Source organism: Alexandromys fortis, unplaced genomic scaffold, assembly GCF_014885135.2.
Source record: "Alexandromys fortis isolate MF-2015 unplaced genomic scaffold, M_Fortis_MF-2015_v1.1 scaffold_10, whole genome shotgun sequence".
NCBI classification, from domain to species: domain Eukaryota; kingdom Metazoa; phylum Chordata; class Mammalia; order Rodentia; family Cricetidae; genus Alexandromys; species Alexandromys fortis.
The window spans coordinates 11,769,731-11,795,038 of NW_026067895.1; the positions used below are offsets into that span (position 1 = coordinate 11,769,731).

Genomic DNA, 25,308 nt, shown 5'->3' on the forward strand with positions numbered 1-25,308 from the left:
ATGGTGGCTTGGCTGCTCTGTATTTTCTTTTCAGTCAGACAGTTCTCTGTGAATAGCCCTCTAGGTCTGTGAGGACACCTTAGTACTGGGTATCCATGTCTTCCAGTGCATTCATCCCTGAGCTACTTGAAGTCTGAAATCTTTTCCTAACCCTTCCACCGTCAGTTTCCTCAGAGGCATTTCTTCTTCTGCAGTTTTCTTTAGCTGGTTCTTCAGCTGCGTGTTCTCTTGATGCTGGGGTTATTTTGCTCCGTTACAGTTTTATGGTCACCACTGGCGATTGGATACCTGTTAGCACACTGACTAAAACATCACTGGCCGGCATGTGATTGGACTTCTTAGAAGCTCTATAATCTACATTCCTTTTCTGTTTGCATTCCACTAGCTAGGACCTGGCATCTCAGCTGTGCCTCTCTGGGAGAAAGCCCGGAAATCTAGCGTTCCGTTTTAGTCTGTTGACCAGTGAAGGACTCTGCTGCTGTAGTTCACTGTAGGCGGAAGCATGTAAATCCACGAGAGCCCGAACAAAAGGATATCAAAGATTTATTAGGAACACTCACGAATACAAAGTTAGAGAGCCGCCTCCGTGGTCTTTTGTTCTGCCCTTGGGTGAATGGAAACAGCAATCCGGATCTCTGGCCACCACATGAGAGAGCGAGTACCTGACCCTCTCTCTCTTTTCTTTGTTCTTCCTTTTTTTTTTCTTTTTTTCCCCAAGACAGAGTTTCTCTATAGCTTTGGAGCCTGTCCTGGAACTGGCTCTTGCTTGTAGACCATGCTGACCCCAAATTCACAGAGATCCACCTGCCTCTGCCTCCTGAGTGCTGGGATTAAAGGCCTGTGCTACCTACCACCACTGGCTTCCCCACCACTCAGCCTGGCTCCCCCTTTTTCTTTTAAAGGAGTTATGTCAGCAAACTAAAAGCTCCGCCTCTCTTGGGTCAGAGAGCCCAAGGTCATAAGCATGGCAAATACTACAGTTCACTGCCCCCCAACCCATCCAAGCCTGACCCATAGCATGTGACAGCCGTGCTGAGTCTGAAGCTGTCCCTATCCATGGGCTTCGGGGGACTTATATCTCTCACTTACCTTCTATGCATGCATTGCTCAATGTTCCTTCCTCATCCTAGGGAAAAAAGGGAAATGTGATAATTCCCAATTCCAGTGCACAAATGGTCGCTGCATCACACTGCTGTGGAAATGCGACGGCGACGAGGACTGTGTCGATGGCAGCGATGAAAAAAACTGCGGTAAGTTTCACTTGTTACCAAGCAAGTTTCTTGGTTGTTACTCCTGCGTTTTGTTGAAATGCGCCAATGACTTTAGTTTCTACAAATGTATTGAAATTGTGTAAATAAAATCCGCTTTAAGGTATGACCATGAATTGGAGTCCAGTGAATCTCTACTGATCGGGAGGCGTATAATTGCGTATTTGACATGAGGTCATTGAAAGGCTTTCTTACCCTGATATTAAGTCTCTTCTCCAATGCAGTAAGCCAAATTGAGCCGAATTAAAAAGTAAAGGACCACGTTTAACCTGAGCAAAGCACTCCTGAGTGATTCTCTGAAAGGGAGCAGGAGAGAATTCGCGTGGCTGGTTTAGGGGCTTCTACGTAGGCCTTGTCTTGAGCTTGGGAAGAGGAGCCTGGATGTCTGGCTGTCTCTCTGAGGGGACAGGATTCAGAGAGGGAGGAAGGGGGGCTGAGGCAGAGTATTGTGGCAGAATTTCCAGCTGAACAGTAATCAACTTGAATATGGGATTTCCTTCACGTGATAAGACCTGGTTTATCTCACCTTAGACAAACACCGTGCTATAGGAAGCTGAGAAAGGAAAGAAAAGCCCGACGTAGAAGCAGAAAGAAGATTGCTCAAAAGTAACTTTATACGTTTATAAACTGGAGCAGGGGGATATATGGAGAAATGTCTTAGTGGTTAAGATTGTGTTCAGCTTTTCCAGAGGGCCTGAGTTCAACTCCTACTACCCATACTGGACAGCTCACAACTGCCGGTAACCCCAGCTCTAGGTATCCGATGCCCTTACCTGACATCCATGAGAATCCCCTGCACTTACACACACACACACACGCGCGCACACACACACACACACACGGCATGCAACTATGCAGACACACACATGTACACATAAACAAAATAAATAAATCTTTAAATTCACAAATGGCTCTGATTCAAGATGATAGCAAGCTATGGCCAGAACAAAATCCTGTAAAGTTTAGTTAGTTAACTAACTCTGGCATAGAAAGGACAAGCCAGCACACATCAAAGATCAGATAAGGAGTCTTCTAATTCTCTGCTCGCAATGCTTGCTTACTGGAAAGCATTAGGCAGGATAGAAGACCTTCTCTTCCCTAACGAATGTGACCATAACAGCATAGCCTTGATCAGAAATGATCCAAAGGTCCTTGTGCGAAATGCCTGTGTGAAAAGCCCCATAACCTCATGTCGCAAAGAACAGCAGAGAACCACATGTCAAGGTCACACAGACCTGGAATTCCTGTTGAGGTTTACCTTTTCATCCCTCTGGTCTCCATTATAAAAATCCCAGAGCAGTGTTGAGTGGGAAGATTAGCGTGACCACTGTCATTTGCCTTTAGAAAGATGGTCCATACGACACTGGGTGTGGAGGCACATGCCTATCCCAGAACTTGGAAAGCAAAGAAAAGAAAGGCTGTGTGCGGTTTCAGAGACTGCCAAGTTCATTATGCCACTACCTGCTCCTTTGTTTATCACCATTAAAATGCTGCAGACAGCATCCTCGGCAGCAATACCCCAGTGACAGCGGCGGCTCTGAAAGCCCATTCTGAAAAAAAAAAAAAAACGCTTACGAAGAATAGGTCTCCTGCGCTCTCCTTTTCCTCGTGTGCTTTTAATGTAAAGATTTCAGTCTGCTCCACAGAACACCGATTTCCCTATTTCTAGGTTGCCTAGGGAATATGGTTTTCTCAATCCGTATCTCACTAGGAGGACCTCTTCTCAGCCGTTCTCTGGTTGCAAGCGGCAAGGCTTCCGAGAAATCATGCATTGGGCAGAAACTATCCCCCACGTATTTTTATACTTCCTGTTATAGAAGGTCTTATCATCTAACTCAACAGAGACACCTGGGTCATCTTAGGAACAATGACTGGATTTTCTTAAGTCCTCTCTGCATAGATTCTCTTTACCAGCCCCTTGGGAGAAGGGCTTGGGAGAGGGGAAGAGAAAGATGAACAGCAAAGTGAATCAGGATCACCTGCGGTGCGGTAATTACACACATTGATGGGCAGGTTCGTTGCTGAGTCCCAGGTATGGAGGTAAACGGGAAGGTGCAAGCATACCCAAAGCGGTCTTAGATGCGTGTTTGAAATGGAAAAGCTATGTATTTACTTAGAACTTCCAAAGCCTCTTTCCAACTTCCCCATCTGACCTTTAACCCATGCTTAGTTGTAATTCTGGGGAGGGCTCACTTCTGAGCCTGACAACGAGTATAATCAATTTGAGTGTAGATTCCATGTCACTTGTTTCTGTGAGTTCCCAAAGTAAGTATCTGATGGCTTTCCTCCCCCGGGGAACACTTTCTATCTGCACGCCAGTGTGTGATTCAGATATCCTTCCTTTGCCCTTATAGTGTACCCTCAGAACCGAGAAAGACGATCTCTGGGAAGACACACCCCAACTTATCTTTGCTCAAACTGTCTGTTGCTTAGCTGATCTTTCATAACGTCATGACATTTTCCACTTGGCAAAGCCATCTGCTCTCTTTATGGCCATTCCCCTGTTCTCTCGTTCGCCACTTACAGAGGTGATCCCAGGGTGAATTACAGCAACAAGCCCCTTAGCCTGGCCTCTGTTTCCATACGGGCCCAGGAGATCACCAGCCTTGTGTAGTATTTGCCGTGTTAATGCTGTGTGATGGTGATTTAGAAACAGGGGTGAATTTATGAGCTGGCATGGCTTTCCTTGGTTCCTTAGCTCTGTAGTTCAAGGCTATGAATAATCCCTTAGGGATCATCATAATTTATCAGCCCATATTGAATGTTGCAAACTGACTATCTCCCAAGTTTAAAGGCTGAATGAGAGGGGGCTTAAGAGTAAGCCCTAGCCTCCAAGCCTCCCTACCTAGCTTAAACCCCTCATGCCAGGGGATCTCTTTTAAATTTACAACACACTGCAGGCTTTGGCTGATTTACAAACACAATATTGATTAGAGGGATGTTTTAGAACAGAAGTCTAAGCAGAAAGTATAGGCACAGAGATGTGGGAGAACCTAGTCTAAAAAGACAATCATGGGTTGTGGGTGTGTCTTCTCTGGCTGCTTTGGCAAGAGTTCCAGATTCCGGGACTCCTTCACGGGCACGGTGGCCAAGCTACCTGGTTTGTTTGTCTTTACTGTCCTGGTCTAATTAATGGATGACACATTATATTGTGACTCTAAGTTGGCCCTAGGAAGAATTAGTAATAGAATTGGTATTTTTTGCCTTAGGCTGTTTGAATGGGCGCTGTGAATTATGGGACTTAGTACCGGTAGCTTCAGTGACTTTGGGTTGGTTGGTGTTAAACCAAGCGTTGGCTGAAGGCCTGAAATCTCTTTGAATTCCAAGTCCTACCACTTGTTTTAAGTGTTGTAATTGGCTTTACGTTTGTCTAGTGGATGAGTTTCTCTGCCCCAGTAGACCCGTTAGAGTGGCAGTGTTCAGTGTGGAAGCATCAGCATATACATTGAGTGCATGTGTTGTGAAGAGTGTTCCTGCAGCAGGCTTAGTTTACACTGCTGTGACAAAAATACCGAGGTAGAGGGGCTTAAATGATAAAAACCTGATTTGGGGGTTCTGGGTATTAGGAAATCCCCAAACTAAGAAGCAGCAGATCCAGGGTCAGATGAAAGCCCTGAATTGCAGATGGCTCTTCCCTTCCCTCCCCTCCCCTCCCTTTCCTTACTTTGGTTTTTTGAGACAGGGTTTCTCTGTGTAACAGTCCTGGCTGTCTTGGAACTCTTTTTGTAGACCAGGCTGACCTCGAACTCACTGAGATCTGGCTTCCTTTGCCACCCAAGTGCTGGGATTAAAGACGTGCACCACCACCTGGCAATGACTGTTTTCTTAGTGTGTTCTCCCGTGATAAAGGAGAGGGAGAGAGAGAGAGAGAAAGAGAGAGAGAGAGAGCACAAACAAGTACTAATGTTTCTAATGAGGGCTCCAGTCCCACTTGGGCAGGTCCATCCATCCTCATGACCTAATCACCCCCCTCAAGTCCTCCTTCCTAGAACAGCGCTGTTCAGGGCACGACATTTATGAAGACACACATATGTACTCCACAGGAAATAGTTATCCCAAGGGCCAGTCATAAGATGCAGTGTTTGGTTGTTAAAATGACTTTTCTTTGGTGTGTCGCCCCTGGAGCTCACGCTGCAGTGTGATTTTGAATAGTATGTTGAGAGGTGGCAGGGCATTTACGAAGTGATTAGGTCTGTGAGAGGGAATGAATCCTTTCTCCCTGGGCAGGATGAATTACAAAGAGAGTGGGTTAAGAAGCAAGGCTCAAGGTCCTCACCCAAAGCTAAGCAGGTACTGAGGTGTGCACTTAGGATTCCCAGCATTCAGAACTCTGAGCTGAAATAAGTTTCTCTCCCTTGACCCACTCTAGAGAGTTCCATTTTAGGGACAGGAAATGGCCTTGGAAAAGAATACCTCAGGGTTTGTGAATGAGTTGGAAGAAATTCATTGGCTTTAACACTGTAAACCAACTTCGTTTTAAGATGCCCCCGGGTCATAAGACAGGATCTACTTGGATTCAGCCGTTGCCTTCCCTTGACTTTATTGTTCTCCAAGTCTCTCCAATGAATAACTCCCTCCTCTGAGGCCTGTGAGGAAAAAGATGAGTTTCCTATCGATTCCCTAAATGCCGACAGATAAATGTCAGTCAATCGGTGCATCATTCCTTTTAAAGGAAAACATACCCAAATATAGTTTCTACCCGAATAGGAAAGCTGAGTTCTGGGGTAATTGACTTCAATTCTAACTCTGAGAATAAACTCCTGTAGTGAAGAAGACGTGTGCTGAGTCTGACTTCGTGTGCAAAAACGGCCAGTGTGTTCCTAACAGATGGCAGTGCGATGGGGACCCTGATTGTGAAGATGGTTCTGATGAGAGCCCGGAACAGTGCCGTGAGTGTGCCTTGACTTGCTTTGGACCGGTCCTCTTTCGTGCTGTTCCGTCTCCGTTCTAAGTGATGCTTTATCGATTGCTTGGCATTCATTTTTCTTTGCCTGCCTTGAACTTGAGGCCAACTGACTTGAAGGTCATTCGAGCTATTAACAGTTATTCCGTCTCCTTTAAAGACTGCTCCCCCTAGTCTAACAAGACTGACATTCTCTTGGGTAGCTTCGCCTTTGAATACTTAAGACTGAAGCCAGCAGATTCAATTAAGAACTCCTTGACTAGGTGCATAGACTTCAGCTGTTTGACAATAACTGAGCAGATGGTTCCCTGATCATGGAAGTTAAGATGTCAAGGTTTTCTAAGGGCCACAAGTAAGCTTTGAAATGTACGGATTTTCGGGTTATGAAAACTTGCTGTTATTAAGACAGCAAGATGATTAGTAATAGGGTAATCTGGGGATTTTAACAAATGTATAACCTAATGCAGGGGCCATACAGTTCGTTAGTGAATAAGAAAAACTTCATAAAGGTGCAAATATGTCTCTTTGCCCATAGGCTGATATGTAGGGGAATGTCCCAAAATCACAGAGAAAGGTGTGTTGAAATCAAGTAAACCAGGATCATTTGGATGCTAAGATGCTGAAAGGCCTGAAGATTCATGGCAGTAGAGGCCTGCTGACACAGAAGAAATAGGATTGACAGGAACCAAGTTTAGGTTAAGGATATGACTATGAAAATAACCGAGGTGGAACTTTCATTTTCTAGACAAGAAGTGAACAATTTTGTTAGCGAGTTAGAAACCCAAGGGTCCTAGACTGAGCTACATGCATTCAGTCCCATGTTTCAGGGGTTAATGACATGGTCAAATCAAGACTCAGGCCATGTTCTTGCTTTACATGTATAAAGAAAGATGTGAATAGAGGCCGAGGAAGGCTACTATTCCATGGAAGCTCTCACAGGTATTAGCCCATCTGACCTTTAATAGACTCAGGATTAGGTGACCATATCTGGTGTGCCCACTGATATCCAAACATAGGTAATGGACTAGGAGCAGGCCAACAAATCAACTTAACGGTGCCAAGGAAAACAAAAGCCAGAACTGAGCATGCCGCAGAACCTTGAAGGAGTGGCATGGTCAAGGTTCTCGGGGATGCTGCCAGGTGGCCTTGCTTGGCACAGCTTCTAAGGACGGAGCTGGCGAAGGATCTGCCCGGCTTCCACTCGTCAGTGTGCCCCGTGTACCTGCCCACTGAGTCCCAGGTGTTGCAATTCCAGGCAGCACGGGAGCAGCAGCTTTGCACTGACCACTTTGGAGGCTCTTTTGAGACTGTATGTCATCAACAGATATGAGAACATGCCGCATAAATGAAATCAGCTGTGGCGCCCGGTCCACTCAGTGTATCCCAGTGTCCTGGCGATGTGATGGGGAAAATGATTGTGACAATGGCGAAGATGAAGAAAACTGTGGTAAGAAGACCAGTGTGCCGTGGCATACCCCAAAGACCCTTGTCCTAAAGAAAGGCGGGCAAGGGACGCTAACGTAAGCCCGAAGACACGGTGCCACTGAGTCGCTTTTCAGTGGCTTTGCTGTCTGCTCAGTGTTGGTCCTCCTAGGCACCATAAAACTCTGCGAGGCCTTTTCCTGGTAATTGGCCACTGCCTGGTATATCAGCCAGGCAGATCGAAGCAAGCAGAGAAGTCATCTTGGTGCTTACATTCAGCCTGGTGCATTTAGTATGGCTTAGTAAAGCAGCGGCTATGTGGGTCTTTTTCTTTTGACAGTAACTCATGGGCCTCCCTTACTTTGGCTCAATAAAGCTAGGAAGTGATGGGGCCAGCAGACACATTCCTAGGGTTCATTACATTAGCTTCCTGGGAGAAGTTACGTGAGTGTGATGTACGCATCTCCACCAACTAGACTCTATGGTTACCTTAGCAGAGAAGCATGACCTGACATGTTGCCAGCAGATACCTAAAGTCTGCCCAACCTTTGTGTCCTATGATGATTCCTGTCTCTAAATGCTAGCACCATTTCCTATTCTTTCACGCTTCTGTTCTTGGAGTGTCTAGAATAAAGTGTTACGTGTTAGAGGCGAGGCCCTGAGGACAATCTGTAGGCTGAAAAGCATGGTGAGTGGTCTTGCAATCTACCACCCCTTTACAGTGCTTGTCAGCCTGAGTCTCAGGAGCTTAACTTCAGGCTGTAGTAGTAGCCAAGGGAGTCCAGGGTCCTGGCAGGTGAAACACTAGTCTGGAGCTCAGGGTCCTTGAAGGTGAAACGCTAGTCTGGCTTGTACAAGTCTCTTTGTGGGGGGCAATACCACTGCACCTAGTCCAATGAGTTTCATGTTCAGTCATAGAATCAAGCTTCAAACATTGCTGTGGCAAGCCCCAGAGCTGCCAAACATTTCCCTCGCAAATATACACTTTGCTTCCCAAGAGAGTCGTGGTCTCCTTTTACCAATTACCGTCAAATTGTGACCTCAGTATGTTTGGTAGGAATTGAAGTCGAAACCTAAACTGGCGACTGTGACTACCTTGTCATCACTGGCATACAGACTGGCTAGGCTGTGATTCTGATCCTAGCAGTGACTTTAAAAAAAAAAAAAACCTGAAAATTATTAAGATGCTATTCCTAATATTTATTTAAAGGATCCAAAAGAAAGGAACCATGTAGAATGTTCTTTGGTTTGTTTCTTTTTGGATAAAGCCTGAATACCCTTTATACCTTGCCCATATATGGCTGATGTATAGTCTCAGCTAGTGATTTGGGCTGGCATACAGTAGGTTGGTCTAGGTATGACTCTGCCTTCCAAAATGAAGTCCCTGATGCCAGCTTACGCTATTGATCACTGTCCCTTTAAGTGTCAGTTGTGGTTCTCATCTTAAATTAGTTTCTATCCTTCTATTGTTTTCTCGGTCCTTTATTTCTGCTGTTATACATAGTATGGCTGCATCTTATTTTATACTGTGAAACCGTTTTGTCGTATCTCAGAAACTCGATCTCAATAGAACAGCACTATAGCCTTTAAGTTAGAGAGCTAAAATGCATCATCAAAGATCAATATATTGGATGTGGTGATGAGAGTCTTGTATTAAAAAAAAGATGCTGATGCACTTCCAATGGGACGTCTTCCTCTAACAGGCAACATAACCTGTAGCGCTGATGAGTTCACTTGCTCCAGCGGCCGCTGCGTCTCCAGGAACTTTGTGTGCAATGGCCAGGATGACTGTGACGACGGCAGTGATGAACTGGACTGCGCACCGCCGACCTGCGGGGCCCACGAGTTCCAGTGCAGCACCTCTTCCTGCATCCCCCTCAGCTGGGTGTGCGATGATGACGCGGACTGCTCCGACCAGTCAGACGAGTCTCTCGAACAGTGCGGCCGGCAGCCCGCGATGCATGCGAAATGTCCTGCCAGCGAGATCCAGTGTGGCTCTGGCGAATGCATTCACAAAAAATGGCGGTGTGACGGAGATCCCGACTGCAAGGATGGCAGTGACGAGGTCAACTGCCGTAAGTAACTTCCCAGTTCTCTCCCATGTCCCGACTGGGGGACCATTTTGGCTGGCTTCATTCCATTGCCTTACCTCCTTCCATAGCTTCTCGAACCTGCAGACCTGACCAATTTGAATGTGAAGATGGTAGCTGTATCCATGGCAGCAGGCAGTGCAATGGCATCCGGGACTGTGTGGATGGCTCTGATGAAGTCAACTGCAAAAACGGTGAGGTTCTCTGCATGGCGTGCGGGTAGAACCATTGGTGCCCTGGTCAGCCCAACCATGGAACTTCTCTCCTGTGTTTGGCCTTATAGTCAATCAGTGCTTGGGCCCTGGGAAGTTCAAGTGCAGAAGTGGCGAATGCATAGACATCAGCAAAGTGTGTGACCAGGAGCAGGACTGCAGGGACTGGAGCGATGAACCCCTGAAGGAGTGCAGTAAGTGAGGGGCTTGCTTGAGGCCAGAGCTGGGGCCTTCCATTCAGTCTGTCAGAGTCAATGCTGTTTAGACCCTGCTTGATGCCCCGTTGAACTCAGAATGAACTAAAATTTCATATAAGCTTGACAATAAAGTGTTATGATGTGGGATTCTAGCCAATGACAAACTGATTTGGAGTTTAGAGAGATGACTAAAAGTAATAGCAAACTGGGTAAATCCTGCATAACTAGCTGGTAGCCTACCATCCGACCTGAAATGTTTATCTACGAAGCAAATACTCAGATCTTAGCAAGGCCATCAGCAGTGGGCTGAGTTTACAAGTGAGTAAGATAAATATCAGTTAAGAATAAGATGTCATTCGAATTTGGATTCTGGGTTATGAAACAGAAAAGAAAACAAGCAATTGAAACTGGGAGGAAGATGTTTGTGCAGCATCTTAGAGCATTGGATGGCGTATGGGATGAGAGATATGATCAAAATGCATTGTCTCTGTATGTGGAAGTCTCAAAGACTTCCATAAATAGAATTAGCTTCCAGGTGACTTTTGCTCCCCTTTTATTCCAGATGTCAATGAATGCTTGGTCAATAACGGTGGCTGCTCTCATATCTGCAAAGACCTAGTCATAGGCTATGAATGTGACTGTGCTGCTGGGTTTGAACTGATAGATAGGAAAACCTGTGGAGGTGAGTTTGAAGCCAAGAGTCTGGTCCCCGGAGGACATGGGAAAGGGCAACATGCACCGGGTGAGGCCCCAGAACAGCAAGGCTAATTCTGATTTCCCTCCTAGATATCGACGAATGCCAAAATCCAGGGATCTGCAGCCAAATTTGTATCAACTTAAAAGGCGGCTACAAGTGTGAATGTAGTCGTGGCTATCAAATGGATCTTGCCACTGGCGTGTGCAAGGCAGTAGGTAAATGGACGCGGGCTGGTGTTGCTCTGGGATGGTTATGAGTTAGTGATTCCACAAGGGACGTCCGGTGACTGGGACAGTCGACCTAGACCTAAAGTCATACCCCAGATCAGTGCTACCAAATGCTGCGTGCAGCAGGCTCACCTTCCCATGCATGTACCTTGATCTTTCCTTTTGCACAGGATACTAGGACTAGTTGCCATATTTGCTTCCTTTCTGCTTCTGAAACTGCATATTGTAGGCAAATGACTCGCTTACCAGCCACCCTACTGCTGGATGCTGTAACCCCAAAACTGCCTTCCTAAATAAGACAGAAGTACTTACAGCTACAAGGGGCTTGAACTCCAGGCTGAGGACTACTGAGATGCTCAGCAGGATCTTTAGACATGGTCCTCTGTGGAGAGGAGATGACTTAGGAGATCTTGCTTTACAGCAAAACTAAATCAACCTGGCTTATATCTTATAGGCAAAGAGCCAAGTCTGATCTTCACTAATCGAAGAGACATCAGGAAGATTGGCCTAGAGAGGAAGGAATACATCCAGCTTGTAGAACAACTAAGAAACACGGTGGCTCTCGATGCTGACATTGCAGCTCAGAAGCTATTTTGGGCTGATCTCAGCCAAAAGGCCATCTTCAGGTAACTTTCACTTGCATTCCTGCCATCTGGACACACAAGTCACTGTCACTGGGCCTGTGGAAAGGATTGGGGTGGGGGTGGGGCTTCTCCTGTCTCTAGCTCCCATCTACCATCTAGTTAGTTGGGATTATAAACCCCACACTGTTATTAAGTTACCATAAACTGTTATTTAGGGATGAATCATTGGCCATGAAGGAAAAGGATCTGAATTCCTCATATTTTCTCCACCTATAGTTGTGAACTGTCTTCTCTTGCTACAAATAGAAATGATGGTAGTAGCTTTTGCTCACTGGAAACTGTAGAGCTGGGGTGATGGCTGGTGAATCAAATGGTTTTCTTCTAATTTTGCTGGGCTTACACCTAGAATACATCGCCACAACTAGATAGGCTACAATTTTCCATCCCCAAGCAACATGGCTGAATAACTTCAGCGGTGAGCTATGGGGTTCCTAGAGTCTTCCCGAGTAAAGTTCTAGATCCATTTTATAAGCAGAAAGTCCAATCTTCAGGGTCCAATGGTGACAACTTTTAAATTTCTTGTGACCTATTCTGTTTCAGTGCCTCAATTGATGACAAGGTTGGTAGACATTTTAAAATGATCGACAATGTCTATAATCCTGCAGCCATTGCTGTTGATTGGGTGTACAAGACCATCTACTGGACTGATGCGGCTTCTAAGACTATTTCCGTAGCTACCCTAGACGGAGCCAAGAGGAAGTTCCTGTTTAACACTGACTTGCGAGAGCCTGCCTCCATAGCTGTGGACCCGTTGTCTGGGTTCGTATTCTATGTTTTCCTTCGCTTAATCTTTTGAGTGCTAGAGCTTTTCTAGCATCCTAAGAGTGCCCAGGAACAGAATTCTCTGGTTCAACACATCAATGCCAATATTTGTTGTTCAGTCCCTCCCACTTTTCCCTTAATTCCGACAGCTAATTCCCTTATCTCATGTCTCCATTCTCTCTCTCTCTCTCTCTCTCTCTCTCTCTCTCTCTCTCTCTCACACACACACACACACACACACACACACACACGAACAAACAATTTATTACATTTATAAAATCTAGGATCTACAAGTAGGAAAAAAATGTGATATTTGTTGTTGGAGTCTTACTGTACCTAATATGATCACCTCCAGTCGCCTCCATTTTCCTGAAAATGACATAATTTCCTTCTTCTTTACGACTAAATAAAACTCCATTGTATACATGATGAACTTGAATGAAAATACCTTCGTGAATTCAATCACAATACATAATGTATACTAATAAAAAGAAAAATGTTGTGAGTGACCAAATACAGAGCAGTCCTGGGGCAGCCCGTGTGCATGATGTGCCTCCCAATCTCACTCCCGATTGTCCAGCTGCACGACAGCACTAGTGATACTTTAGATTCATGTATGACATACAGCAAAAAGTGATGTCTAAGTCCTTTGCCCATCCAGCTTCTGCACAAATGAGTGTGTGTGTGTGTGTGTGAGAGAGAGAGAGAGAGAGACAGAGAGAGAGAGAGACAGAGAGAACAGTTTGCTGGGTTGGTTAGGCCTGGGTAATCAGATCTCGGACTCAAGGAAAATACTGGTGTTGGCATAACCCTGTTCCCTCAAGTTTCCATCTAAAACTGCCAACTGTATGAAAGTTCAACTGAAAGGACCAGACTTTTGTCAAAACATTTCCCTGGGGCAGGCAGCTTAGAAAAAGTCGACTGTAGTCATCACAGCTGATCCCTGTGAAATATCATTAGAGCATCATCACCGAGCGCCTCCTGTAGAGCTTACAGAAAATACCTCCTTCATGGATCCAAATAAATGTGCCTTTAGGAAGGAATATTCAACCTTGGGACTTTGGGCTGAGACTTACATATCAGCTCAACACAGACTAACACAGTTAAAACTTGGAGATGATATTATTATCTCCTGGAGTCCTGAGGACCCGAGCCTCACACAGGATAAGGCAAGTATTCCTCCACTGAGCTATAGCTCCACTCCTTCTGCATCCTCGCCGTTCAGTTCCATATACTCAGAACAGAATTAGAGCCTCAAGCACCAGCATTTATCTTGAGAGCCTCAAGTTCAAGAGTTTGCTGTGCCCTCTTTAAGTTTTGGATTTAAGCCGCAGCTTTCTTTCTTCTCAGTCACTAAGGCGCATTTCTGATTTAACTCTTCCCAGCTTTGTTTACTGGTCTGACTGGGGCGAACCAGCTAAAATAGAAAAAGCGGGGATGAATGGCTTTGATAGGCGTCCACTTGTGACTGATGACATCCAATGGCCTAATGGAATTACACTCGGTAGGTGTGACCTTCCTCCTCCCTCACTAGCTAACTCCATTCATTGAGTTTAAACGGATGTCCACTCTAAGTTTGAGGTGATACTTCTAGTTCTATCCATAGCCAGAGAGAGGGGCTGAAAAAAACATGGTGGACTTCACAAATTACGGGTGCCAGAATGGCTGTCTTATCATCTAGTTGGTCTAATATGCAATGGCAACTCAGTGAATCTTGGATCTTTGGGGTTTTTCATATGGAACACAAGAGGCATGGGTGCCTTAGCCTTTTCTGGGTGGTAACTTGTAACCATTTCCTTCTGAGTTATCTGGGAAGAAGTGCAAATACAGAGCCTTTTTTCAAAAACACTTTCTATAACATATCTTGTGTCAATGACTTTGAGAGTCTTAGAAATCCCATTGACCCCTGTAGAGGGAATACAGTTACAGGTTCCTTTGCTGGCTTCACAAGTATTATGGTGTCCCCATTAAGAACTTCTGATGGAGAAAAAATAAAAATAAAAAACAGAATAGGTTCTTTGGATTTTGTTTGTTTGTTTTGTTTTTCCAAGACATGGTTTCTCTGTAGCTTTGGAGCCTATCCTGGAGATAGCTCTTGTAGACCAGGCTGGCCTCGAACTCAGAGATCTGCCTGCCTCTGCCTCCCAAGTGCTGGGATTAAAGGCACGCGCCACCACAGCTCATATCATGTCAATTATTTTCTTGCTAGACCTTGTCAAAAGCCGCCTCTACTGGCTCGATTCCAAGTTGCACATGCTGTCTAGTGTGGACTTGGATGGCCAAGATCGTAGGATAGTGCTCAAGTCTCTGGAATTCCTAGCTCATCCTCTTGCGCTCACCATATTTGAGGTAAGACATGTGCCTAACATGTAAGCAAACACTATTAGAACAGGTTGTGGGAAGAGGAAGGAACAGTAGACAACTGAAAATTTTCTACCTAAAGACTGGTACACATTAGATACTAAGCCCTCAAAGAACTTTAAGAAACTTGAACTTAAGCCGGGCGATGGTGGCGCACGCCTTTAATCCCAGCACTTGGGAGGCAGAGGCAGGCGGATCTCTGTGAGTTCGAGACCAGCCTGGTCTACAGAGCTAGTTCCAGGACAGGCTCCAAAGCCACAGAGAAACCCTGTCTCGAAAAACCAAAAACAAAGAAAAAGAAACTTGAACTTGCTTCGCTTACCCTTTGTACTCAATATCCTGGAGAATCATTCAATAACCTCATCCCATCAAATGACGAGTAAAACATATTAGAACTTGATTTGTGTCAATATTGGATGTACATGCTAATTGTTGGGGTTCTGTTTTAGGATCGTGTCTACTGGATAGATGGAGAAAATGAAGCAGTGTATGGTGCCAATAAATTCACTGGGTCAGAGCTGGCTACCCTAGTCAACAACCTCAATGATGCCCAAGACATCATTGTCTACCATGAACTTGTTCAGCCAGCAGGTAACATGAACAAACCCACTCCTTAATGACCACGCCAAAGGAGTAGTATGATCTAGAACCTACTACCTACTGGCTCCTTAGCTACTCAACTTCCTTTAAAATGGAGCCTTTGTCCTCGTGAGTCCTGACCAAATTCTGCACTTGATGTCTGATATCTCATTCCAGCCATCTTGGAGAAATGGCTTCAGAGTCAGCTCTTAGCTCTTTTCAGTCCTCAGTGTCAACATCTTTCATCTTGATTTCTTCTGGGTCCCCCTTGCTAAGCCTAAGGCAGCAGCTTCTTCAGTGGCTTTCAAGCCATAGCTATATCTTAGGGATAGTTTTCTAGGTAGCAAAGCACCGCAAATCAAGTGCCTTAAACAACAGAAACTTATACCTATCACAGTTCTGGAAACTAAAAGTCCAAAGTCAAGGTGTTGGCAAGTTGGTTCCTTTTAAGACTTGAGGGAAGGCTCTATGCCAGACCTCTCTTCTTGGCTTATAGATGGCCATTTCCCTGTGTCTAGTCACACCTTTTTTTGATACATGATTGTGCCCATATTTCATCTTCTGAGGACACTTGACACTTGGGGTTAAGACCTACCCTAACAACCTCACCTAACTTGATTACCTCTGTCAATACCATATCTGCAAATTAGAGCGCTTTCTAAGAATTAGCAGTTAGGAATTCAGTGTGAAAATTTTATAGGGAGACATAACCTGTCATACCTATTCTCCCCCATGACATATCTTATACAGGATTCAACAAATCACCAAAAATATCTAGTCATCTTTTCTCTTGCCCAGGACACTGGCTCATCCATCTAACAAGAACCTCGCACCTCCCTGTGGCTGAGTTCCCTTTCACTTTGTAGGAGTTAGTCAGTATAAAGCCAGGAAAATGTGACTTGCCTCCCTCCTTCTGACCCTTCAGTCTGAGATTTGAACAAACAGTGTGAGCCAGGCCTGATTCCTCACCTCCCTTCACACCGACCTATGGAAGATATAAGTCTTACTCCACTTCCAAGAAACCTCTGACTCTGGTATCTTCAGAGTGTGCTTCCAGTACAATGATTGACACCCATTCAACATCAGCGATACACATTCTTCACCGATGTTACTCTCACTTGAGGGACTAACAGAATGGGCAAATTTAGCTCCATGGGGAGTGTAGATGGTTAACACTGCAATGCCTATTTTCAAGAACCTTTCTCCTTCCTGACTAGGTAAAAACTGGTGTGAAGAAGATACGGAGAATGGAGGATGCGAATACCTCTGCCTGCCAGCACCACAGATCAGTGACCACTCTCCGAAATATACCTGTTCCTGTCCCAATGGGTACAGTCTCGGGGAAAATGGACGAGAGTGCCAAAGTAAGGCTTTCTGCGTTTCAACTACAACCAGGACATAAAACAAACACTATAAGCCACCAGCTATGACAATTTGTCGGCATTTGAGAAATTCAGGTGTAGCTAACTTTTTTTTTTTTTTCGAGACAGGGTTTCTCTGTAGCTTTGGTGCCTGTCCCGGAACCCGCCTACCTCTGCCTCCCGAGTGCTGGGATTAAAGGCGTATGCCACCACCGCCAGGCCTGTAGCTAACTTTTGAAATAGATTACAGAATACTAGGTGTTATTGTTGTGTGGCAGGCATTCACTATCAGTACTTTGAGCTGACATTTCAAAATCAGATGAGTTTGTCAGTGACTGGTGTCAATGTGCCACACACTAACTAGTTTGTACCCGTTGCTCTGTAACCTGAGCTAGTCAGTTTTCAGGTAAAGTCCTCCACAGAGGGCAGAATGAATGCAATGTAGACATTTGAGGAAGGAGGCCGCAGGTGCAGGATACTTACTGACCTCAGTTGATGACATAAGTTTAAGCTCTCAGATAGTCTGAGCTTGAATTTTAATATTTTCTTCTCAGCTTCTGATTAATCAGGGAGCTGATTGCAAGCAAGGCACTCACATAGTGATTTCTTAGCATCATTCTGCGCCATACTGGGCACCTACTCAGTTTGCTGAGAAAATAGGTGCAGGCCCACGGGATCTGCATAGCATACCAGAGCATTTTTGAGAATATCTGTGGCCATTCAGGAGCCTGGGGTTGGCTGAAAGGCATTTCATATGGCTGTGAATCTTTATGAATTGTCAACTCCCACATGCTGATTGCTCTGCCCAGAGTTTCATACGTCTCTGGGTTTTGCTTGGAACTGGCTATCTCTCTCCATGCAGATACATCCACTTCATAGTTGAGCTCTGCAGTGGGTTGTCTCTTTCACCTGGAGTTAAAATAACCTTTCATCACAATGTGTCTGGACTATGCGGCCAGCCACGCAGGAACCTTAGCCTTAACCAGGTTCTTGATTTTTATAATCCAGGTCCTTCAACTCCTGTGACTTACAGTGAGACAAAAGATATCAACACAACAGACATTCTGCGTACTAGTGGACTGGTTCCTGGAGGTATTGGATCCAGTACTGCAAACTGTTAATCTCAACTAACTGCCGCTTAAATAATCAATGCAACAGTTAACTGCTGGTTCTGTCCCAACTGGCTACTTGTGCCTAAAGTCCAAAGATTTCAGAACCTGTGTATCCTGGATTTCTCTGACTTAATTAAGCCTGTTGGTGAAATGGCCACGTAACTCAAATAATTCTAATCCCAAATTCTTCTGGTTTGGAATTATAGTGGATACTAGACCTCAATATTAGCTACAAAGGCATAAGGATCTCTACCTAAGGGGTAGATTTCTAAGTCTTAATTCAAGTCCTGACAGACTGATTCCTTGTATGTCCTTGTAGAGATCAACGTGACCACGGCAGTATCAGAGGTCAGTGTTCCTCCGAAAGGAACTTCAGCTGCCTGGGCCATCCTCCCTCTCTGTAAGTAAATTTGCTTCTTCTATAGACCCGATAGACAGTTCTAGGTCGTCTACAGCCACCTCCCTGTGGCCTCGTACGCTGTCATAACACAGGGGACACTGAATTGCATTCACTTCCTCATCTGACTGGTACCCACTCTTCGGCAGTATCTTTCACATGCAATGGACTCCGTGAATATTCACCAGATGTCTCAAAGGTCTTACTGCTTCCTGTGCTGAGCTTGCTAGCCTTGCTTACCCCTGCACAAAGCAAGTCACGTTAGCAAGAGTTTTGTTCTAACCCCATTAGTTGTATTCAGAAGCAGGAAAGCAAAGAGACAGATACATTTTTGAAAAAGATGTAAAATTTAAAAAAAAAAAGTAAGTTGGAGGGGTTGTTGGTTGGTGTGTATGTGTGTGTGTGTGCACACACGCTCACTGCGTGCACTTGCGTGCGTGCACACATGTGTGTTTTCAAGACAAAGTTTCTTTGTGTAGCCCTGGAATTAGCTCTGTAGACCAGGCTGGCTTCGAATTCACAGAGATTTACCTGCCTCTGCCTCTGAGTGCTGGGATTAAAGGTGTGCACCACCACTGTCCAGCCATAAAGGATAAATTTATAGTGATTAAAGATTTTTAAACTCAGGGGAAAGGACCTCTAAAGCCACCTTCAGGCATGTAAATTGTAAGGCATTTATTTTGTTTGACTTAGCTTACTGGTTTCCCAGGACCACTTGACTAACACTTTAAAGTGTTCTATAATTTTCCTTGTTTGGGCCTAGGTTTGGGATTCAGGACTCAGCATTTGCCTGGGTGTGGAATAAAAAAAAAAAATATTCACAGAACCACTGGGCTGAACGTATTTGAAAATTTTGTCTCATCTGTATTCCAACTTCCAGTTATCCAAGCTCCTGAAAATGGAACTTTTATTAATGTCAATTCCTATAGATCCATGACTATTAGACTTCTGATTTTTTCTTCAGTGCTCTTGGTGATGGCAGCAGTCGGGGGCTACTTGATGTGGCGGAATTGGCAACATAAGAACATGAAAAGCATGAACTTTGACAATCCTGTGTACTTAAAGACCACTGAAGAGGACCTCTCAATAGACATTGGTAGACACAGTGCTTCTGTCGGACACACGTACCCAGCAGTAAGTCTGCTTTGTCTGTAATCACTGTGTCTTGACATGAGTCTCTTCAAAGGAGACCAGAACCTCTCACTATGGGTACCTGGGCTGAGAAGGATCATGGCATCCCCAGATGATCCTTTATCCACTCGCTGCGTGTTAGACGCTGGGTATCTGGCCCGCTAACACAGTCAGTTGGTAAGCATCTGGCCCACAGAGGAAGGCAGGTGAGTCCTATTTGCCATTATTTTAGATTACAAAAATGACATGGAAAGAGCAGTAGGAACCAACTGGCTTGTTTTTGAACTTCAGTTCCTTGCCTAGTGGATAGCTAAAGATAAATCAGTGTGGGCATGTGAGGATTGTGTATAGGGAGTTGACCGAAAGTCAATAGCGTAAGATTCAATTAGCTGAAAGTACTAAAAATGCATGCCTTAGAGAGTTGCTCCATCCCACCCCGGAGAGCCAGCTTTCCGCGGGAGCAGCAACTGCAATCATGTGTTCCTCCCCTCGGAACCTAAGTACATATCCAGCCTCCACTTCAGGACCATGCTGAATAAAACATGCTGAACGGGAACACTGCCCTTGCGAGTTCCACAGCGGAACTTGGAACAGTGTGCATTTCACATTATGCGTCTTTTTACGTTTGCTTCCAAGGTTTGCACTTCTTAAACAGAGTCAATCACAGTTTGCTTGTTTGCTTCTCCTAGCAAGCAGGTATAGGTTATGTAGCCCTTATATGAAATACTTGGTGCCAGAAGTGTTCAGGGTTGGGGATTTATTTTTAGGGAGCATGGAATTTGGAGATTTTACATACACAAAAAGTCTGAACACAAAATCCATTCATTTCATGTGTTCTTATACACATATTCTAAGTTACTTTACATAATATTTTAATGTGTGTTCATTTTGACCACAACCAGTACCATTAAGGTGAGGTGTGGAATTTTCTAGAGTATCATGGTGGTACTCAGAAAATTCCAGATTTAGGAGCCCTTTGGGGTTCCAGATTTTCAGGTTGGGAACACAAATCCAATTCATGCGTCTGGCCTCCATTTCTTTGGGTCTGTGAATGGTCAGCTCAAAGTCCACTCCGTAGAGATGCTCACAGTGAGTAACCACCAAGCCGAGCTCACCTTAACCTTTTTCTCCTCCGCAGATATCAGTTGTAAGCACAGATGATGATCTGGCTTGACCGCTGAGGTCTAAACCAATAACACCCCACTCCAGAATGGTAACCGAGCCAGCGCTGAAGTCTCCTTTCTTCCTCCCATCCGGAAGAACATCAAGATATCTTTCTGGGAATCAAGTTTGTGTACTTGGTCATTTTTATATTACTTTTGTAAATATTCCTGGCCACATACTACTTCAGCTTTGGATGTGGTTACCAAGTATGTGTAACCCTTGAATCTCTAGACAGTATTGCCATCTCTGGCCACATATGCACTTTCCCGAGAAAGCCATATTCCAGCAACGAACCTTGTGCGGTAGCAACACCCACCTGTACATATATTGTATAGGCCACCTGTACATATCCCAGAGAACAATCACTATTCTTAAGCACTTTTAAGATATTTCTATGTAAATTATTGTAAACTTTTTCAATGGTTGGGACAATGGCAATAGGATAAAACGGGTTACAAAGATGAAATTGCCAAAAAAAAATTTGTAAACTAATTTTGTACGTATGAATGAAATCTTTGACCTCTGTGGAGGTTTGCAAAGACTGACTTCAAACTACTGTATATTATTTTTCAAGTGCTAAAAAAAAATTAAACCACACAGCTTAACCATGGTTTTGATTATTCCTCTAAGATGGTCTAGGAACAGCCTGTGTATCACCAAATGTTCTAGACATCTAAGCTATAGCTCTGGGTGTTGGACACCCAGAACTGGGCTAGTATCGTTTATAACCAAGTCCTAACTGAAGAAATAGGTACCATTTGATATTTGTTCCTCCAAATTTATCACCCACCCTTCCTTCCTTCCCTCTTTCCTTCCTTCTGTCCGTCCTTCCTTCCTTCTTCGCTGGACTCAAGACTGCAATTCTCCTGCCTCAGCTTCCCGACTTCTAATATTACATGTCTCATGTTTGGACCACTACACCCAGCCAACATATTTATTTCCTAAAAAACACTGTCTTCCCAGAATTCCTTTTGCTCACAGAAGATTCCTTTTCCCCCTCCTTTTCACATTGATCTAGCAACATATGCTAAGATTTCCACAAGTTCTCATGTTTTGTTGTCCATGTTCTGTCATAATTTGTAGGTCAGTCAAAGACAAGTGCCTTCTACGGCATAGGGAAGGGTTTGTTCTTACAAGAGTCTGACTTGTCCTACTGTGAAGATGGGTAGGAAGGATGCTAGGCAGCGTTGTTGTTGAACAATCTAGGTTGTGGTTCTCAGCATGCCCCTGGAACAGCCATAGTGGCTACTAGGAACTTAGCAGAAATGAATCTTCTCGGGACCCATCCGAAACCTACTTAATCAAAAGTTCCAGTAATGGGGACCAGGAAACTGAGTCTTCACAAACTCTTCATGTAGTTCTGATACAACCGCAAGTTGGATAAAAAACTATTCTAATGTGGCTTTATGGAGAATATAGTTGTAACGTAGTCAACACTACGTTGTCAGTCTATGGCATCGCACATATAGGGATGTTCTTCCTATAGGGCATTTGTGGAACTTTGTGTGGATAATAGATAAGGAGCTGGAGGTGGGAAAGTGGCACTGTGTCAAGGGAGGAGTTTTGTGAGTTTGCCATCATATTGGCTATCATGTCCTTACTCTAAAGTCTCCAGATGCCTAAAAGTGAAAGAAGATGCGTGGCTTAAAGCCCAGACAAGATGCTTTGATAACGCCACTGTGAAGTGGGCACTGTAGAAAGGGCACTGATTCCTTGGGGATGAAATGGCTGAACAAGCATCTAAAACAAACAAGGTCATTTCATTTTTATAAACCCAACATTAGCTAGAACTCACTGTTTTAAAAGGCATTTCATTTTAAAAAAATGAAGTGCTTAAATATTGATAGAGCATTGTTCAGTATTGCTAGGGTAGTTAGTCATCTGGCGAGACTGCTAATTGGGTCAGAGGACAGTAGTTCACAAGGGATGAGAACCCCAACCTTTACCGCCCAAACAAGATCTTAAGAACTGTATGCGAGCTGGGTTGACCTAAGCTGGCTGCACCTCTAGAGTTTAATGTAGTGGATAATTAATTAGGAGGTGAAATCTGAAACATCAAATTCTTAGAAAGGATATTTATAATTAAACCAGCCTGTCACATGAGGCTGCAGTGAGTGGAACCTCAAGGGACTTGAGGAATATCTGCAAAGGATAGACAAATCAACAGATTTGTGGACCCCAGTTAAAAAAAAAAGTCCAGTCAAGTCTCAGAGTCCAAAATTTTAAGAGGTTGTTGCAAGCTACATGCTTTTTGGGCAGAAGCAGACCTAGAAGATTAGCAGTTCCCTTAGGATATTCTAATAGCTACTTTGAAAATTTGGCATCAAATCTAAGCCTTTGGATCTGGATAAATAGGGGCAAAAATAATTCTTTGAGGCTTCAACTCGGGCACTTACCTTGGTTCCAGACATCCCTTTTAAGAAATGAGCAGGCGGGTTTTAAACAGCACAGTTGCTGGCCAGTTAAAGGAGTCGCTTTTCAGCTGGGAACACTGCAGAAAGCCGAGACCCGCCTACTGTCTAGCTTTTAAGTTCACCTTAACCCAAAGATGCTGGTGGGCTTCCCATGTATCATGTAGTTGAACAGAATTGATTTCCTAGCGTGCTTACCTAGCAAAGTCTCTCCTCCTGGAACAGTATATCCCCTTAAGCCCAAATGAATGTCATGCTTCTTTCTTTCACTTGTGGCAAAACAAACAAATTTATAAAAAAAAAATAAATCATAGACCCCTTTGCTTCCTTAGGTTCAAGAACAAAACAAAATGCTACTCCTGATCCAGAACTTTGAGCCTTTTGTTTCTAAAGCCAGTGTTTCACCCTCTTTGGAGAGACTGAAAAAAAATGTGTCCCCTGTATCAGTTATATTCTAGATCCTTAAACTGGGCAAATTCCTAAAATGGAGAAAGGTCTGCAAAGGTGTCTCAATTTCAAGGAGAAAGGAGATGGCTTGGAAGATGGGGCGGCCATTGTTGGGGCGTTTCCTGCTGTGACTTGTTTGTTCACAGAGGCTCCAGCTCACACGAGCTTCATGGAAGGATAACAACCACCATTTCCGCATGGATCTCACTCCCATCCACCTTCAGCAATGAAAAGCTGAATGTAAGTTAGTAAGGAGACCTGGATGGAGGTTTGTGATCACGTGTGCCATCTCATACGGTGTCACTCCGGTCTGTAATCGTGTTTCTGAGCCTGGTTCGTCCGCGAAACGGGAATGAAGTGGGACCGGAGACCTCGAGGCCATTTCAGCCTCCCTATGTGTGTGTGTGTGTGTGTGAACCCTGGGACCAGAGTGAGACAGGGAGCCTGGGGGATGTGGGCTTGACAGGAGCTCTGGGATATCTCCAGAATAGCTTTCTTCTTGGCTGTGCTAAGTGAGATGGTGGCTGGGTGGCTATGTATAGGGCTCTCTCCACATTATGTCAATAGCACACACTTCTCTGTCCCGGGTGTGCTGGCCTGGGCAAGTCACTAAGCATCTCTGTGATGTGGAAATGACAGGGACATGCTGGGACAAGGGGATGCATACAGCAGCGGAGCCTGAGAGCTCAGCATCATGCCTGGCATCTGGTGTCCTTTGGCAAACACCCAGACTATCACTGTCAGTATGTGTTGGTCCACAGCCTGAGAACTGGTAAGGGACTTTACCCAGTGAGCCTTTCGGACAGCTTCACTCATGGAGTAACAAGAGCCTTTCACCTGGAATAGTTCTTCCCCATCACACCAAAGTCTGAAGTTCAGGAAGGATTTCATCTCCGACAGGTGAAAAGCCTTAAAGGACAATATGGTGTCAAGCTCAGACTCATAGCTGGTTTGGGTCTGCCTCGGCCTTTGACTGCTTCTCCTAGGACATGGAACACATATTGGCACCTGCGGAGTCTTTAAGTGGCTGTCTAAGTGTTTTTAATGACCCTTCAGTTCCTACCATGCTTAATGTTGTGCTAAGCAAGTGTTTTCTCATCTTATTAGATCCTCACAGTAACCCTAATAGGCAAGTATCTTCATTTTGCAGATGTGAAAGCTAAGGTCATAAACCATGTTCCAAACTAAATAAGCTTGCAGCCATGGTCGCGGGGGAGGGTGGTGTCCTGTGCAAATGTTAAGCTGGATATCACAATGTATGTTTGCTGAGTCTCCCTTCCTACAGATGTCTTCATTTTCTCAGTTGCTTTAGACTTCCCATTCAGCACGATAGTGCACAGAACTATAAAGCTGGCATGGTACCATGTATATAAGTCGATTAAGACACACCTTCAAGATGCTAGACTTGGTAGTAGCCATCAAGAGATAGCTTTGAAGGAAAAGATCCAGATTCCCTACAGGAACTCGGAGATGTCATGTCCTTCTCTAGCGGAGAATACTAGGACAAACAAGCTACCACCCAGGAATTCTCAGTTTCTGAGGCAGCCAAGTGGAGAGCACACCAGAGAAGACGGGAGGGAATGGGGTTTGTTCACAGAATGCTGGTGCTTTGACTTCCCAACTGCTCCCAAGTGTTCTAGAATCTGCCCGAACACCCGGCTCTTTCTCAATTTACATGTACCCTTGGGGAGAAGAGAATGTTTTTGAACAAAATGACTGGCTTTCACAAAACTGTCTCGCCTTTTTTCAACATCACACTTGATACTAAAAATATGATTTAGGAGCGTGTGACGCCTCGGGAGGCCCATGCGCACGACCTGACCACTGCCTTAGGATGGTCACTGTTGCCGAGGGCACATACTGGAACGCATCCAGTCCCTGCTGACCTGTAGATAATTATTTTTCTCTAAATGAACTGTACAT

The 25,308-nt window shown here is 44.7% G+C and overlaps 1 protein-coding gene across 2 annotated transcripts in view; it reads left to right on the plus strand.

The window, feature by feature from the left end:
• Vldlr (very low density lipoprotein receptor) overlaps window positions 1-21,132 on the plus strand; it is a 35,048-nt gene extending 13,916 nt beyond the window's left edge. The window contains exons 2-19 of one of the 2 annotated variants that reach the window (XM_050159119.1): window positions 1,131-1,250; window positions 6,035-6,157; window positions 7,496-7,618; window positions 9,297-9,668; window positions 9,755-9,877; window positions 9,967-10,089; window positions 10,655-10,774; window positions 10,879-11,004; window positions 11,471-11,642; window positions 12,201-12,419; window positions 13,808-13,926; window positions 14,632-14,771; window positions 15,233-15,374; window positions 16,580-16,726; window positions 17,732-17,815; window positions 18,155-18,235; window positions 19,197-19,366; window positions 20,502-21,132. In XM_050159119.1, the coding sequence (XP_050015076.1) occupies window positions 1,131-1,250; window positions 6,035-6,157; window positions 7,496-7,618; window positions 9,297-9,668; window positions 9,755-9,877; window positions 9,967-10,089; window positions 10,655-10,774; window positions 10,879-11,004; window positions 11,471-11,642; window positions 12,201-12,419; window positions 13,808-13,926; window positions 14,632-14,771; window positions 15,233-15,374; window positions 16,580-16,726; window positions 17,732-17,815; window positions 18,155-18,235; window positions 19,197-19,366; window positions 20,502-20,537 (2,540 nt within the window). In that variant the 3' untranslated portion in view covers window positions 20,538-21,132. The remainder of the gene's footprint in view (window positions 1-1,130; window positions 1,251-6,034; window positions 6,158-7,495; window positions 7,619-9,296; window positions 9,669-9,754; window positions 9,878-9,966; window positions 10,090-10,654; window positions 10,775-10,878; window positions 11,005-11,470; window positions 11,643-12,200; window positions 12,420-13,807; window positions 13,927-14,631; window positions 14,772-15,232; window positions 15,375-16,579; window positions 16,727-17,731; window positions 17,816-18,154; window positions 18,236-19,196; window positions 19,367-20,501) is intronic. The other variant, XM_050159126.1, reaches the window with a different exon arrangement.
• Window positions 21,133-25,308: the final 4,176 nt, after the last annotated feature.